Genomic DNA, 17945 nt, shown 5'->3' with positions numbered 1-17945 from the left:
GTCACCCACGAAAACCTATTATGACCCTATGCAAAGAATCCGCATATGGCAATAAATAAATAAATATAACACTTATATGTTTTAACAATTGTGTGTGAAAAAAGATGATTAAATGATAGCCATTACCAACATATAATCACTGGCCTCTTTTTTAGGTCAAACTGTTTTTCTGATTGGTAACATAACTAAGTAATCAGTCATATTCACACATGCAGACGATAATGGGGACAAAACGTGATTTAAGTGAATATTGCATGGTTGTTGGTGTCTTATAGGCTGGTCTGAGTAATTCTGAATCTGCTGATCTGCTGGGATTTTCCCACTCAGCCATCACTCAGGGGTTTAAAGAGAATGGTGTGAGAAAGGTAAAATATCCATGACATTGCAATTTGCATGGGCTTACCAAAACTGGACAATAGAAGACTGGAAAAACATTGCCTGTTCTAATGAGTCTCAATTTCTGTTGTGATGTTGTGTCCTTGTTTTCACGTTACAGCCTACCTGAGGGTCATTGTTGCCCATTTCCATCACTTTATGACCACAGCAGACACATATTCTGATGGATAACACACCATTTCACAATCATCTCAAAGTGGTGTCTTTAATATAACAACTGCACTCAAAATAAATAAATAAATAAATAAAACACAGTCCCCAATTCAATACAGCACCTTGGGACCTTTGGAGGTCGCAGTGGTGGTGGATGGGGGCTTCACATGTGCAGCTGACAAATCTGTAGCAACTGTGTCACACTATTATGTCAATAGGGACCAAAATCTCTGATGAATATTTCCAGCACCTTGTTGAATCTATATGAATTAAGGTCTGAAGGTGAAAGGGTGTCCAACCTGGTTATAGCCAGGTGTAGCTAATAAAGTGGATAGTGAGTATATACAGTATGTTCACAAAAAGCCCTGTTAGGTTTTCATAGGGGATACTTATTAAGTCGGCAAATATGCCCAAAAACTTATTTTTGTCACATGGCGACTGGCACACAGGTGTGTCCCTGAGGCCCTCTAGTGGATCATTCGGGCACTGCCTAAGCACAAATAAACGGGGGCTACATGTAATATAGCCTATTAGGAAAACTCAACGTATTGTATTATACCTATTTATTGACTTACCTACTACGAAACGACTAAAATCCGAGTGGGTAATATGTTTTAATACTCTATTTCTTGCACACTGGCCTGGCAGGTTAATGTGCTTATTACCTGTATTTCCTGGTTTGCTCTTGCATAATAAATCAGACGAACACGGATGGAGTCACATTTCGTCAGGTCGTAACTCGCTGGATTCCCAGCATGTGACTCCGGCACGCTGGTCGTCTGCTGGCTGTTTGCTGTGTCAAGAAAAGAAAAACCCCAACTTCCTTGTATCGACTCACTACTCAAACAGAGAAAGCTTCGCATCAGCCGCGACAGCTGCCGACAACCCGAGAGGAATAAAAGACGCGTTTGGCACATTTTAATACACCGGTAAGTTTCTTTCTGTTAACTTTGAAGTGAAAACGGAAAACTAAAATAAAAGCAGGACGACTTTAACTTATTTGGCCTCTGTGTTCTCCTCTTGTCTGTACTGGCAGATTTCCAGCAGGAATGCCAAACGTGTGGTAGAATGTGCTGCTTTTCTTTGTTTTACCTCAAATTGTAAAGTAACTTTTTTGAGATTCACCCAGCTGTAAATTTAGTGTCATAATATGACGAAGTCATTCAAAAACAACAGCAACAAAACACAGGATTAGTGTAAGAATATCTTTCATAAGAACACAAAAAGTAGTTTAAATACAAATAAAGTCAGTCTGAGATAAAGGGAAATGTCAAGTTAAAGTCTTAATTGTTTAAAAAACGATCACAACGTAATGAAATTCACCTTATTAGTACAAAATATTCACAGGAATAAGAGAAGAAGCTAAACAGATTGTTAACTGTTAATTGCCTACAATAAAGGAAATGTTTACTGTTGTTTAAATCATTATATTATATTATATTATATTGTATTATATTATGCTTTTAATCCCATAACTGTAGTAAATAGTTACACATTAAATTTAGCTATACTGAACTTTCTTACAGCAACTTCTAAGCTCTGCTTTCATGGATACTCAGTTATGATACTGATATTGTACTGAATTTATTACCGATACCCAAATAATAATAATGCTAATGTTTAACTGGTTTATGTGCTTCACACATTTTGCTGGTTGTGTGTATTTACAGGGCTCCAGTTTCTGTTGATTAATGAGCTGACTAATCTGTTTTCCAAATAGGTGTGACATGCGTGGGCTTCACCCACTGAGAAGAGATGAATACTGATGTTTTACTCTGCCCAGCTGTGCAGACGTGGAGTAAAACCCTCATTTCAGAGCCACACCGCCCCACACACTCCCACACCTCTGCATGGGCCTCTCCTTCACTGCTACCACTTCGCGACTCTTGCCGTCCCTTCTGTGAGACCATGTACCCAGGTGAACCTGACCCGAACACGGACCCGCAGCTCTTGGAGTCCCAGCTGGACTTCTTCCACAAGCTGGGCTACTCCACGGCTCAGGTACAGGCTGTTCAGCAGAAGTTCGGCCCCAACATGGACACGGATAAAGTGCTGGGGGAGCTGGTTCGGATCGGGCCCGTTCAGGAGGCCAATCAGGGGCTGGTGACCACAATGTCGGTGCTGGTGCCCAGAGGAGAAACCCAGCCATCGGGCCCTACACTGCTGCTGCCTGTAGCTGGCACTTCTCCTCAGAGCAAAGAGGAGACTGGCGAGGAAGGAAAGACTCTGAGACCCGTCGTTATAGACGGCAGCAATGTGGCCATGAGGTGAGTAAACTAATCAGTAGCAAGACTGATATTGAGTGATTGATTATGACATCGGTTAAAGCTCATGAATATGCCACCCGAGTCCATTTTCAAACAGAAATCTCCCAAATCCACTGTTTAAAGCTCCCGCGTGCTCCAGCGATGATCTGATTGATCCATATTTGAAAGCAGAATCATTATTTTATTATTTTATTATTTTATGCAGTATTGTCCAAAATTCACAGGTTAAAAGTCAGAGAATTTCTGTTTCTGCGTTGAGTTTCTATCTATCAGAGCTGCAGTGATTACATGATAAGGCAATAATACTTTCAGTTGGTTTCCCCTCAAAAAGCAGATGAATGAGCTGCTCTTGTCTGTTTTAAATAATGTAGAACCACAACGATTAATCAGTTAATCAACATTTTATATGCAAATAACTGTTTTAGCTAAACAAGCTATCTCATCTTCATACTTGAGAATATTTAGTGTCTCTGTTTATGATAGTAAGCTATATTTTGGGGGTTGGACTGAGGAAAATTAGATATAACAGGCTTTTACTCAGTTTTCTGGCATTTTACAGAGAAAACCGTTAATTATCTTAGAAAATAGTGTGTAGATTTATTTCTAATGAATATAATAATACATTTCTGCCTTAACAAAAACCTTTGTTCTGCTGTAACTAGGATAGATAACTTCTGTTTTCAGTCAAAGAAGGTAAATTGGTTAGTTTTTTTTCTTTTTTTTTGTTTTTATCGTGATTCTCACAGCAGCTACACAAGCTATTTTCAATCTTAGTGCGGCTTTGAGGTTACCAGGCATAAAGTCCTCTGACATTTAACTACACCACAACTCCCCCACTGATTTAATTCAGTTTTTTAAGAGATCAAATTCCTTCTAATTGTATGATAACCAGCTGAAATCAGGTCATTGTGACAGTCAGCTTCCATCTGCAGTTTCATTCACAGTTTCAGTTAGGAGTAGGAGTTGACTGAGTGGGAGGGTATCTGATGACAGCCTGTACGCAGGGGTCCAGCAGAGTTAGATGCTTCATTTACCTTTCAGCACGTTTAAACCCAGAACAAAAGCTTTTTAAACACAAGTAGGTTAAATTATGCTCTTCAGGTGGTGTCATATCTCTTTTTTCTGGTTTGCTTTTTTTAATCAAAATGTGGAAACAGCATTGATTTTAGAATAGAATAGAATAGAATAATCCTTTAATTGTCCCACAAGGGGAAATTTGGTTGTAACAGCAGCAAGAAAAACACATATACAAACAAACAGTACACAGGACACAGAACATATTTACATATTTACAAAGATTATTTATAAATGAATTGTTGTTTTTTTTACAGTAGATAGTGAAAATACAAGATCTATGTGGTAGGTCTTTATCGGTGGGGAAAATAAAATATGTGAAACATACATAATATGAAAATACAATTCAAAGTGTAAAATTTATGTCCTCTTTCAAATTTTCTGAAAGTCGTGAAGTGATTGGAGTCTTTGGAATTGGAAAAGGTAAAAGCCTTTCTGAAATCCTGGCCCCAGGGCTTTATATTTGACACCCCTGATTTAGAGCATTGCTCAAATCTGCTTTTTTATTACGAGCCAAGCTTTCCTTTCTCGTGTCATGTTTCTGTGACTGATTAGTCAGTTCTTGGGACTGCAGTAGCTTGAATAACTAATTTTTTTGCAGATTTTCCAAGTTGTTTTCTAACTTGGTGGACCGGCAGAGAGATTTGTCAGTTCTCCCTTCCAGGAACAAACCCAACATTCCAATATTTTCTGAGAAATATCTACAAAAACTGGTTTCTACCAACATCACAAAATTTTTGATTAGCAAATATGTGAGAGCCAATTTGAACTAAATGCTAACGTTAGCATGCTAATATGCTAATGGTTGCCTGAGCTGATGAGCTGTGTGCTGCATTTTGTTAGATTTAAAACTAGCTGTTAAGCCCATGAGCTCAATAGTTTTTACTGAAGTCATAGAGTGAGTGAGTTGTACAGTATTTTCTCACAGACTTTTCTCATAGCTTTCTTTGTAAATAATGATAATACTGCCCTATAGTGTTTACTGTGTCAACATTAGCACCAAATCCAGCATACAGCGAAACTGTAATACTGTTAGACATTTGATTCAAAACCAGTATTGTTCGTCGTTTTGTATCGTTAAAAGTCTTGAACTTCATCAGATACATTTCTAAAATTATTGCATTTTATTTCAACCATTCCAACAGTTATTTCAATATTTTAATAATAATAATGGATTGGATTTCATATAGCGCTTTTCAAGGCACCCAAAGTGCTTTACAATGCCACTATTCATTCACACACTGGTGGAGGCAAGCTACTGTTGTAGCTACAGCTGCCCTGGGGCAGACTGACAGAGGTGAGGGCTGCCATATCGCGCCATCGACCCCTCTGGCCAACACCAGTAGGCGGTAGGGTAAAGTGTCTTGCCCAAGGACGCAACGACCAGGACAGAGAGCCCAGGGATTGAACCAGCGACCTTCCGGTTGCAGATACGCTTCCCAACCCCCTGAGCCACGGGGGGGTTAATTCATACTAACTTTAATTAGTATGAATTAAAGTTGCTAATCATAATATTAAATATTTAATATAATAAATTATGTATATACTCTTTTAGGTTGAAGATTTAAATACAATTTCAGTGATTAGGCCCATCAGAGATTATACTACACACTCACTGTGTGTTTTGTATTTGTGTTGTGCATCACCTGAGGAATTTTTTTTTTTCTTTTTACTCAGAACACAATAAACCAGTTCTGCAAACTGCAGTTTTGAAGACTGCTGTCTTTTCCCAAAAGCATGCAGGCACTGATCTCTGTTGACTGTGATTTGGGAAGTTTAGTTGTGCTAAGCATTTCTTTTATTATACACCGAAGCGTGAGAAAGGGTGAGACAATTAGCGTATATGCTATCTGTTTAAGGACAGTATACGCCCCCGTCTGTCATTTGCCTTTCCCAGCCGGGCATGCAGGTTCAGGCATGCAGCTTCTTGAGTATGCAAATCAGATTGTACCTATAACGCTTTCTTTTTTAAGACGAATGTCTCTGGAGCAGGCCCAACAGCATTTCTTCAAAGTCATTCAGAAATTCCCCCAAGGACTTAAATCACTTACATCGTCACAGTCTGAGTAGAGGTGTACCTTATTTGTTTAGAAACAGCTATTCTGGCAAGTTGATGATAGAAGTGTTATGAAGCTGTTGCCAAGCGAAATAACCGACTTTGTTTAAGCCACACGATTGCCAGATGTAATTTTTTATTTTTTATTATAGCTGTGAACATCCATCAAGCCACTAAAAACCTGTCTTGGGTTAGGGTGGGGTTTTGTTTTTTTAAAAGGCAAATTTTTTCCTTTCAAATAAAGTCTCGCTTTTAGCTTTACAGTTTTTTAAGCTTTTCTTTAAGTGTTGTAAATATTTAAATAAGTGAAAATTTTATAAAGCTGCTGGATAATAACCTACCTTTAACCTTAGATGATGAGAAAGTGGACGATAAGAGCCAGCTAGAAACAAACTAAGTCAAAAGAAAAATAGTTTTTCATATGACTCTGTGCTGTCCTGTTAAAAAACTAAGCACACCCTTACTACAGATCACCTCTATAAAAGTTTTTGCAGTTTGCTTGCATTTTCTGGATGTCCCAGAAAATTCACCTGATAGAAACTGCTACTTTCTACAGGCATCAGTTAGCATGGTAATTGTAAATGGTGCCACACTAATGGATGTCTTGTGCAGGCATCGGTAATTGTCATGTCACTGTCATGAAACTGTCATTACGTTCATGACAGTACAATTAGAACACGGGTTGCCAAAACAAAGACTTTCTTCTCTAAAAAAACAAAGAAATAAAAAGTATGGCTACAGGGCTTGAGTCTGCAAAGTCGTACCTGAACAAACCACAAGATTAATTGGTGAAAATCAAACTTGGCTAAAACCAAACATTGCCGATCAACACTTTGTGCTGATAGGCACACGGTGGTGGAGGGATTTGGGCTTGTTTTGGGCACTTTGCAGTCAACCACGAACTCCTCTGTACACTAGAGTCTTCTAGAGTCAAATTTGAGGCAATCTGTCCAACAGCTGAAGCTTGGCTGAAACTGGACTATGATGCTTTGCTTTATTTCGACTGTTATGTAGAGTTGTTTATAGAACATTCAGTCTTTGAGTCCCTGTTTTTGGTTTTTGTTATTAGTGACGTAACAATTTTTTGCAACACATTTTTCTTTTTAAAATGCAATAAATGTTAAGAGTACTCAGTGGTTAGTACAGTTTCTTCACAGCAGTCTTAGAAGTCATTGTCAACCCTTTAAAGCCGGTCGGAGCGGGCACGCGCCGTTTTGCATAACTATTTTTAAATCCCTGTAGAACCGGTGTTCTGGGAATCCATCCTACCTGAACAAACATCCTACCCAACGTTTCTGCGCAGACGCGCCGCATGCGCACAACACCAACGCCGAATTAACTTCTTTTTCGCTCACCCTCCCAGAATACTTCTTAAGGTTATGGTTAGGGTTAGGGGTAGGGTTAGGTTTAGTCGCAAGTCATGGTCAAATTATAACACGGGTAGGACGTTTTGTCAGAGTAGGATGGTTTCTCAGAACACCGGAACCGCGTAAGCTAGCGCAAAAACATAATATTCCAGAAACACGCTTTGCCGATCCGATCAGCTGTTCGTAACACTTCCCATATTGAAACAGACGTCAGCGCGAACGATCGCATGTCCGCCATTTCCTGCCCGAAACCGGAAGTGACGTCATTTTCGCGGAAAATGTAGTTTTTTTTGCTTGTAGGCCTTAAAGCCTATATTGGTGTTTTTATAGGTCATGTTTGACTTTATGCTTTTCTGAATAGTTTCTGGGATGCTTAGAACTCGAATTGCACTGTGGAAATAGTTTATTATGATGCCCATGTTGTTTTCTTTGCAAATTTGCATTATAGGATTTTTTTTTTCGTTTTTCCTGCAGTATATAAAAATTGGTGTATCTCAAAAATAAAACTATGAAGACACTCAAAATAAATTTCCTGTTGTTGTAAACTATTTTTTGCAACTTTTTTGTATTTAAAGTTTTGAGGGATAAGCCTCTTAAATTTCTCCAAGTAGAAATATATGTAAAAAAAACAAAAACGATTTTCAATTTGTTGTACTTTATTGCACTTTATGAGATTAATGTAGTTACTATGGACTTAATGCATACATATTATTAAAATATGGGCTATGATAGTTGTGTTGATGTATAGCAACTTGAAATGCTCCCAAAAATGTCACTACAGCATGTAAAATGTAAAGTAAGCTCTGGCGGACTTGGTTCTATGGTAGGTCTTAAAGGGTTAACAATGTTAACAAAGTTGGGCAACTCATAACAGACAAAAATCAGACTTTCTTGGGGAAATCCCTCGCATAATCACTAATGCCAGTGATTCAGTCGTTTACCTCGTTACCGCCAACTCGGTGCCAATGCTGGCACGGAGCCAATTCTGCCTCATGCTTTTTCCAAGCCAGTTCACATTTCTGCAGAATAGAGGAAAAATAACTGTGACATGAAGATGATGGGGTAGTTTTGAAGGAAAATCATAGTGGGCAGAATCAATCCGTCTATCATTCGTGAATTTCTTAAGGTAGCTCTTTCCATGGTCATTGTTTCCTGTATTGGTACTACTACAAATCAGATAGAGTGGAACCACATCTAGATTATGAAGGGATATATAAGCATCGATTTTTCTTTTATAGTACTGTTCCAGTGACAGCTTTTTTTGCACTGTGGATCTAGTTATGGATCAGATGCCAGTGTGTCACTGACCACTTTTTTTAAGCAAACCTTTTGGGTCATATTGACATGATAGCATCACATTGTTATTGCACATCCATGACGTCCATCTCCTGTTCCACCACATCCCAAAGGTGCTCGACTGGATTGAGTTTTAAATGATTTGAGGTTTGTGACATGGAGTGTTTTCAGAAGACGGGAACATCATGTTCACAAAGAGATGAACGTGCTTAAACGATGCTCAATTGGTACTATGCGGAAATATTCCCCACATCATTACACCATGATCACCAGCCTCAACTGTTGATTAATGGAAGGACAATTCCATGCTTTCATGTTGTTCATGACAAATTCTCACACTGAGACTCATCAAATCAGGCTATGTGTTTCTAGTCTTTTATTGACCAATTTGGTGAGTCCAAGTGAAGAGGACTGCTGCTCTCTGGATAGTTTCTCTTTTTGGACTGTTCTCTGTAAACCTTAGAGATGGTTGGTTTTCAATAGATCAACAGCTGATACTGAAATGCGGCCAACCACGGCACTTAAATCACCTTATTCCTCATTTTAAATACTTATTTTTAACTATAGCAGGTCATCTTGATCATGTGTACGTACCTAAAAGTATTGAGTTACTTCCATTCATTAGATATTTTTGCGTTAGGGAGCAGTTGAACAGGTGCGCCTAATAAAGTGACTACTAAGAATAGTCCTCGCACTCGTGCCTAAATCATGGTCAACCTGTCGGAGACAAAGAGCTTTGTTCTATTGTAATCTTTCACATCAATGTAAATAAGGTGCACTGATAAGAGCTGTGATGCCGAGTAAACATCAAAGAGTGCCATTATAAACACCACAAACCTTGTTCTAAACTGGGTCAGGGAAGTTTCCCTCCAGCTGTTAGTGTGTGGGCATGTGTTCTGGTTTCTCATTCATTTTTCCTGGTTTTCATTTAGCCACGGCAACAAGGAAGTTTTCTCTTGTCTGGGAATCCAGTTGGCTGTGAACTTCTTCCTGGACAGAGGCCACACTGAAATCACTGTGTTTGTTCCCTCATGGAGAAAGGAGCAGCCCAGGCCGGATGTTCCCATTACAGGTACAACACTGGGAATTCACGTGTTTTGTTTTGTTTCTCTACTTCCTTCTTTGCCCGACTGTGAAACCTGCACTGAAACCTGAAAGTTGTGGTACAATTTCTATGACAGAACTAGTTAAAATATTTATTAAGCTGAGAGAAAGTTGACGCCTTTGATACTTTTTAAGCAAAAATTTCCCAGAATGTCCCAGCACGTGTTTTAAGCTTTTGATGGGGATTTTAAAAAGACATTTAAAAAAAAATTTTTTTCCGATTTGCCTCCTATGACGTATTTAATGGCAGTTAAAGCAAGAACTCTCAATGTAATGGAGTAGATTACTAATAGATTTGAAACTAAATGGTAATACAAAAAAGCTGAACAATAAATAATTTGAGAAATTATTTGTAAGTAGTGGACTTAAAACCCAGGCATGTAACTGGCAGGACATTGTTTGATAGAATCAGCTGCTGATTCTCAGTTTACTGTAAAACTCAAAAGGGGAAACTCCACAGTTTTTTCCCCCATGCACAAAGCTTATCTGTAGCATGTGCTGCAAAAACTCAAAAGAAATGTTTTTTCTAATTTTTTTTTTTCTTGCTTCTGTGACACCAAATGATAATCATCATTTCAGTCAGCCTGTGGTGACCTATATTTGGAAGTGACTGCTGATAATGTAGTTAAATTGATAGCTCATGCAGATAAACGGTTTTGTGTTAGGGTGTAATTTCAAGTCTGCAGTTATTATTCAAGATGTTTTGCCTCCAGGGAAAAAACACAAAATGAGTTAAATAAAGATCTGAATGGGCATTTAGTGATGACCCTGAGCTTAATTTGCAGCTCCTCTCAGCTCCACAAAGATTAAGCTCTTTGTTTTGTTCCTCTAGCCACTCGTTTAGGGTTAAACTGTGCTCCTTCTGCAATTTTTCTAAGTATGGAGTTCCACAGGGCTCTGTCCTGGGATGAATTCTATTCACATTATACATGCTTCCCTTGGAAGGCAAGGCATAGCATAGCAGTGTCATCGCTATGCAGATGATACCCAGCTTAATCTATCCATGAAGCCAAATGACACACAGCAGTTACCAGAACTATAGGAATGTCTTATAGAGATAAAGAGCTGGATGACTTTTAATTTCCTGGTTCTAAAACTGAGTTATTGTACTCGGCCCTAAAGATTTTAGATAAATAGTGTCTAACCAGATATTTACTTTGAATGGCCTTATGCTTGGTCATTTTGACTAGGATGTGTCCTTGTGAGCACATTAAAAATATCTATGACTGCTTTCTTGCATTTCTTTAAGACAGGATGTTTGTAAAATTAGAAATATGCTGAAAACTAGTTTGTTCACTTATTCTAGGCTTGACTATTGTAAGTCATTATTATCAGGTTGTCCTCAAAGCTCCTTGAAAAACCTTCAGTTGATCCAGCAAGAATACTGACAAGGACTGGGAATCGAGATCATGTTTATCCCAGATTGGCTTCCCTTCAATGGCGCCCTGTTAAATCCACAGTCAAATTCAGAATCCTTCTCCTCATATTCAAAGTCTTGAATAATCAGTCGCTGGCTTTATTGTAGTGGCTCATCATTTCTCTGACGTAATGTTTGGCATTCAGATCAGCAAATTCTGCGTGAGCTGGAGAGGAAAAGGATTCTGGTGTTCACACCGTCGCGGCGCTATGCAGGCAAACGGGTGGTCTGTAATGACGACTGCTACATTGTCAAGCACGCCTTTGAGTCTGACGGCATCATCGTGTCCAACGACATGTACCGTGACCTTCAGGGAGAGAAGCCGGAGTGGAAGCGCTTCATCGAAGAGAGGTTGCTCATGTACTCCTTTGTTAATAACAAGTGAGTTTTGCATTCCTTATACACAAGATCCCGACCAGCTAGTAACCTGGATTTACCGATGAGTGATGATGTTTGCATTTCACCCCGATGCAGATTTATGCCCCCCGATGATCCGCTCGGTCGACATGGACCAACCCTGGAGAACTTCCTGCGGAGGGTTCCAAAGACTCAGAAAAAACAGCTGTGTCCTTATGGTGAGAGAGCTTTTTTAAGACATGTAGCACCATCAGGGGTCACAGTACAAACATGGATCCCAAATACACAGTCAGGGTTAAAAAGAGAGATCTTGATCCAGCAGATGGTTTCAGCCCTCAGATTTCAGAATCCAATATTAAGGAGGAGACACTAAGACAAGTTAAACTTCACAGTGCTTGAGACAACCTACCTGCCAAGTACAGTGGTGCAGTTTTAATTTCAAAGAATGCCCAATGTTGATCAAATTTAGTTTATTTTGTTGCAATTTGTGTAAAATTAATAAGGAAAAAAAACTATTTAAGGCAGTATTTTAGAAAACGTCCTTACTTTAACAAGATTATGTGCAGAGTACTATACATACAGGGTTGTTATTCGACATTTCTCTGCAAATAAAAATACTGCTTTGATGGAGTTATAGAGCCTGCTGTTTATTCTTTTTCCAGGGAAGAAATGTACTTATGGAATCAAATGTAAATTCCACCATCCCGAGCGAGCCAAACAGTCCAATCGTGCTCTTGCAGACGAGCTTCGGGAGAGTGCTAAGCAGCCTACTGCTCCTCAGAAACAATCTTCAGCTTGCTCCAGTCCTGTGCCTGGACTCAGCCTCCTGTTGGTGGAGGATATGGCGAAGAAACTGACTCTGGGAAACGAGAGCAGCTCCATAAAAAAAGCTCATAAAAATGAAAAGCTAGCTCAGGTGAAGGCAAGTCACTGCTCCAGCAAGAAGGCCTCATCAAAGAAGGAGAAGTCCAGCAAACATGCGTCATCTGATCACAACTCGGTGCAGCACAGTCGCTCTCAGGAGCAGCTGGACTCTGGTTTAGGCTCCATAGACAGCCAGCCGGTGGAAGCTCCTCGGAGTCTGAGTGATCACCAGTTTGGGCTACCGTACAGCAGCTGTCAGCAGTACTGCCCTCCAAAAAGTGCCCCGTGCAGCTGCTGCTCACATGGCACTCGCTCTTGTGGGAGTGCACCAGCTTTCCCAACTCACAACATCGGGCCAGTGAACAGCCACAGCGCTGATATGATGCCCTACAGTCTGCCCCACTATCCAAACTATTGCGCTTACCCAGTCAGCATGAATCCGTACAGCCAGCCAACAAATTTCCAGCGCAGCCAAACCCACAGCTTCCAGAGGCCACGATGGTCCGATCCATTCTGCGGTCAACCGGCGGTGGTCCGCAGCCTCCCGGGAGATCCCTCACACTGGGAGCCTCCTCCAATGAAGCCAGGTCCCAGCAGGGAGGAGAGAGAGGTTATACGGAAAAAGCTCCTCGCTATCTTCAGCGCCCAGCTGGTGGATACAGCCATGGACATGTTCCCTCAGATGATGGATCCACAGATGCTCGTGGTCGAAATCCTCAAGTTGCAGAGTCAGCTGAGATGAAACGAATCCAGTCCGAGAACTCGTCTTTCAGTGGAAAGACTGAAGGTTAACATGAGTTTGTGTGTTTTGTATTGTGGTATCCACCTTGATTAAAAACTCTATTTGAATTCTTTGGAGTTGCCTCGCTGCAGTCTCACGTTAGAGGCAGGATGCAGTTGATACAAATTGTATCTTTATTTATAAATTTTAGCACACATGTGGCTTTTAATGCTACTTAATTGGATTAACTGACACTCTTGAGGTCTACCTTTCATAGATACACTTACACAGTCAGATTCAGTCACCAGTGTGTTGTGTGGATGAGGAACACGTTCTCGATATTGATGTCTTTTTGGAAGAAGCTGACGTCGGAAAATGACGAACAAGCTCGGAAATGACCGCGAAGGTCGCCTTGTGTGTGTCTCAACAGTATTTAAGAACCGGCTGTGCTGTGCTGAGCTGCGTACTGAAATACCTTTTTGTGTCATATTGGCACTATGCATCTATTCTTTCTAAGACATCACTGTGCAGTGTTGTCAATCAACATGTCAGGATAAAATATTAATGGCTGCGTTCTCACCTACACTCCCTGAAAATGGTAGTTGATCTCAATTGTCAGAGTTAAGCTTGTTTTTGACATGGTACTGGGTCTTTGATCCAGAGTTTCTATGTTTCTGGACTTAATAGTGTTTATTGTGTGTGGAATATTGTATGTGATTCCTAGTTTCATAATTATATTTAAAGTATGCATCGGTTAGCATTCAGATTTTAGTTACCTTAGAGTTTTTCTGCCCTAGGCTGTGTTTAGTCAGCCTTGTCTTCATGGTTGTTTATCTATTGTCTCAGTGTTTGTTGCCCCCCTTCTGTCTCCTTAGTTGGTCATGTCCGTGTGTCTGCGGTGTGGTTTTGTTTTTTCTGTGAGTTCCATATTTCCTTAGCACATGGCTTCTTGTTTCCTGTTCCTAGTATCTAGTTTTTTCCTGGTTAGAGTTTTATTTTTTGTATTTCCTTTGAGCCTCCAAGTACGGGAATAAAGCTGCTTTATGGTTAATTCTGTCTGTCATCAAGTGCTGCACCTGGGCCCTGCCTTACCTGCCATATAGCTGATTATGACAGTTTTATAGTCCCGGAAACTGGATTCTGTTTGCCTGGATGAAGCGTTTTCAGTGGAAGAAGCTGAGCTGCATCCAGATGAACTGATTCAAGTCATTAATATTAATATTAATTAATATTCTCAGTTTAGATTATTTAATGTGTTTTTGTGATATCAAGCTAACTGGAAGTTAAAACACACCTCCAGTAAAACTGTTATATTTATTCCACTTTATTTTACTACATAGATTCTGTTCTTTTCATGCTGATACAATAGTTATGAAAGTTGTTGAAATAAAAATAAACAATTACCAGTCCAGCTGTTTACATTGTGCTTTATTTACATGCATTTTTAAAGACTTGATATATATACACCACTCACTTAACCAATGTGTTTGTGATAATATGGTGAATAACTTTGATTAAGTGGCAAACTTCACAAATCCAGTAGCTTCTGCATATGCAGAAATTCCATTAATCCTTTGGAGTCCAACCAGAACTACAAAGATCTAAAACATAAATTCTTTCACCTGTAGTTGCTGCAGAACAGTAATTTACCTGCAAAATGACATCCTTGCTTTTACATAGGAATACAACCAGATGACAACCAGCTGAGTTAGGTCCCTGAGTTGAACTGTAATTGCTGAGAGACAGGTTGGCTCCCACCAGCCAACATGTGGAACTGCATAGCAACCGAAAGTGGCTGCCCATGAAGATGTTGGTGCTTCTGAGTGAGGAGTTCGTTGGCGCTGCTACTTTTTACCAAATCGGGAAGAAGTACCAGAATAAAAATGCTGATTTTTCCCGGTCGCAAGAAAATTGCCTTCCTATTTTTACTCTCAAGCAATGTTCCCTCTAATTTTTCATGTGTCTGAGCGAACACACAAACTCCCTGAGCGATCCCTTGGACCACTGTGAGCGACATCAGACGTGTGCACTGTGGTCACGCCAGCATCTAATCCATCCAAGTTACATGGTTTATTAAAATAATCAAATTACAGCATTTACATTTATGGTGGACTACTTTTAAACTGCTTTAGCTCATTTACAATGAAAATGTAAAAAAAAAAATTTAGCCATGGGCCTGTGTAGTATGTTAACACTGTTGGAAGTAAAAATAACTTGAACTCCAATTTCGAAAACACAACTTTCTTTCTTTTCTTTTCTTTTTTTATAAAGCTCTGACTTGTATTATGAGTATGAGTCTGTGGTCTGGGAGAGAGTCCTGAAACTGTCTGTCTGCAAAATACAGTATATAATGACCAATGCTGGGCAATTAATTATATAGTTACTACTTCAAAAAAGTAACTCAGTTTGGCAAACAACAGTTTTTTGCAGCTATTTTTTTTTTTTAAATGAAGCCAATGCATTTTTAAATAAACATTTCAAACTATTTACAGAACATTCAGCTGTTCTGCATCAAATCTGATGCCACACAAATTATTTGTGCCACTCCAAAAAATAATTTCTGTCCACTATGAGATAAAGGAGAACAACAGCCTGATACCTGCAGGCCTGACAACAGGAGATGTATCACTCCTGTAACACCTGTAACATTCAGCAGTCGCCTCATTGTTCTGACACACACAACAAAACTACTGACTACACTACACACTAACTACACAAGATTTGCGCTAAACGTCTCAAATCTCTCACATCTCAAAACACCGCCGTGGCTCCTAAAACTTCCCCCCGTTTCTTAACAACTAGATGCCACGTTGCCATATCATTTTTTGATTGGTCGACACGGTACTTTTTTGGACGAATAAGAAAGGGGCAGCGGGTGAGAGGGGGAGGGGGTTGTTTTTGCTCACAGGCAGAGAGTGCTTTCGAGCGTTTTCCTTATAAAACGCCGTTTTTACCGTTTCTTCCTGCAGTAAATATAAACAACGATAGTATTCAGGAAGAAAACCAAACATTGCAGATATTTTTATCATAACTCTGGTTTTACGTGGCCTATCAACACAATTTAAAAACTGGTATAAAGTACACTTTTTCCGTCAATTGTTCCGTCTGTCCTGCTCACATCTCCAATGGTTGTACACGTTGTCATTAACGTGGCTTAACTCCACATCAGCCACGCCGCTTTGCTAGCTAAAACACCGGTGTCGGCACATAAGGACACTGTCATAGCCTGTCAACAACGTTGATTGGCTGCGTATATACGAATGTGAATCACATCATTGGCTGGACTATGGGATAAGGTGGCATCGTTGTAATCCCATACGGGAGCAGCCAGTCACTTACTGACTAACACTGCAAAACAGAATTGTTAACGTATTTATTTTAATTTCAATTCAGGTTAGATTTTTTTCTGTGCGCAACACAGATTTTCTGTGCGCAGAGACCGTGCCAGCAGTGCGCAGATTAGAGGGAACATTGCTCTCAAGTTGCTCATCAGAGGTATACAAGGTATATGTCTAAAAACCAGTGTTTATGTTAAGTTAGATAATAATAGTTCTTGCTTCTTCAAATAAGCGGTTTGGTTTAGTTTGGTTTAAGTTAGATGAGGTCACCAGGAGGTGAATGCAAGCCCATTTAATGTTCTTGAAAGTGATGGAAATCAACTTTGTGTGAGAGGCTTGTCGGCACAGGTAAATACCCTTAAACACACCCTGTCAAGTTTTTGGAACACCTTAAATTTTACAAGTAGAATCTCATTATAGAAACACAAACATCTAGAACAACAGTACATTTAGAAAGTCTTCAGACCCCTTCCGTGTTCCCATCATTGTACACTCTGTAACCTGTTATAAAGTGAAAAAAAAAAGCTTTTATATTCTTTATGCAAATGTAGAGGAAATCATTTACTCTCCTTTACAAAAGTTAGGATCGTTCTTTCATCTCTCACACCCCTTGGCATCATTTATAGCTTTGACAATTCTCCGGTAAGTTCCTCCAGGCTTTGAACACCTGGTTTTGGCCAATGTACTTCATTTGTTTCATTCATTTGGGGACATAGCTGGACTGGCCATCAGGCATACCGGGCATTTGCTGGTGGTGATTTTTCGTTTTTATGGGCCGATGGGGGTTTTTTTCTTCGTTTTTTTCCGTAACGGTATAAACACTGAAAGGTGGTGGATTGGCCAGATGAAGGGAGATGTGTAAAAATAACTCAATTGTTTGGTGGTGGCTATTGCGGAGCTTCTACAGATTCAGTAACATTAGCAAGTGGTGGAGGCCAGCAGATGCAACACGCTGGCTGGTGGATGACGGAAGGCAGGAGGAGCAGAGACCCGAGGCGGTGAACTGAACTTCAGGTAAGAAGTTATGACCTGCAGTCTATCTGGGTCAGATATAAACCAAGTTTAGGTGGAGTTTATTTTCGTTATGCTGACTTTTTACAGTCAGTTACAAATAACTCGTACTGCGTACTAGCTAGCATGACGGAGTTTCTACTGCTGGGCAGGTGCTGTGATGTTACTGATGTTGAACTTGTTTTATCTTATTTATAAGGTTAGTTATTAGAGTTTCCAACTGTCCCGTAAAAAACGGAATCGTCTTGTATACAGAGAAAATATTGCGCATTTCGTATTGAGGTGAAATGGAACAGTTTGTCCCGTATTTCAGCTACAATGAAAAAGACACAAAGCTGAAGTTATTCCGTGTCTTTGCTGCACAGCTGCCTCTTCTTCTCTCATTCTCTCCCCTCCCTCTCCTGTTTTACTTCAATCATGAAACTGATCAGTGATCAGCTGATCGGCTTTTCCCTCTTGTTTGTTTATTGCTCTGAATCTTACAACAAACGTTTTCATCTGATGTAAAATGTATAGAAATCCAT

At 39.8% G+C, this 17945-nt stretch overlaps 1 protein-coding gene across 1 annotated transcript; it reads left to right on the top strand.

The window, feature by feature from the left end:
• Positions 1–1292: 1292 nt before the first annotated feature.
• On the top strand, positions 1293–14481 carry zc3h12ab (zinc finger CCCH-type containing 12Ab). Its single transcript, XM_005452769.4, has 6 exons — positions 1293–1478; positions 2270–2816; positions 9542–9681; positions 11277–11511; positions 11605–11705; positions 12150–14481. Exons 2-6 carry the CDS (start codon positions 2305–2307, stop codon positions 13091–13093), a joined length of 1932 nt encoding a protein of 643 aa, XP_005452826.1. The 5' UTR covers positions 1293–1478; positions 2270–2304; the 3' UTR covers positions 13094–14481.
• Positions 14482–17945: the final 3464 nt, after the last annotated feature.

This window comes from Oreochromis niloticus, linkage group LG22, assembly GCF_001858045.2.
Source record: "Oreochromis niloticus isolate F11D_XX linkage group LG22, O_niloticus_UMD_NMBU, whole genome shotgun sequence".
In the NCBI taxonomy this organism is placed as follows: Eukaryota; Metazoa; Chordata; class Actinopteri; order Cichliformes; family Cichlidae; genus Oreochromis; species Oreochromis niloticus.
The sequence above is the reverse complement of the archived record's forward strand: the minus strand, read 5'-3'. Positions and strand labels throughout refer to the sequence as shown.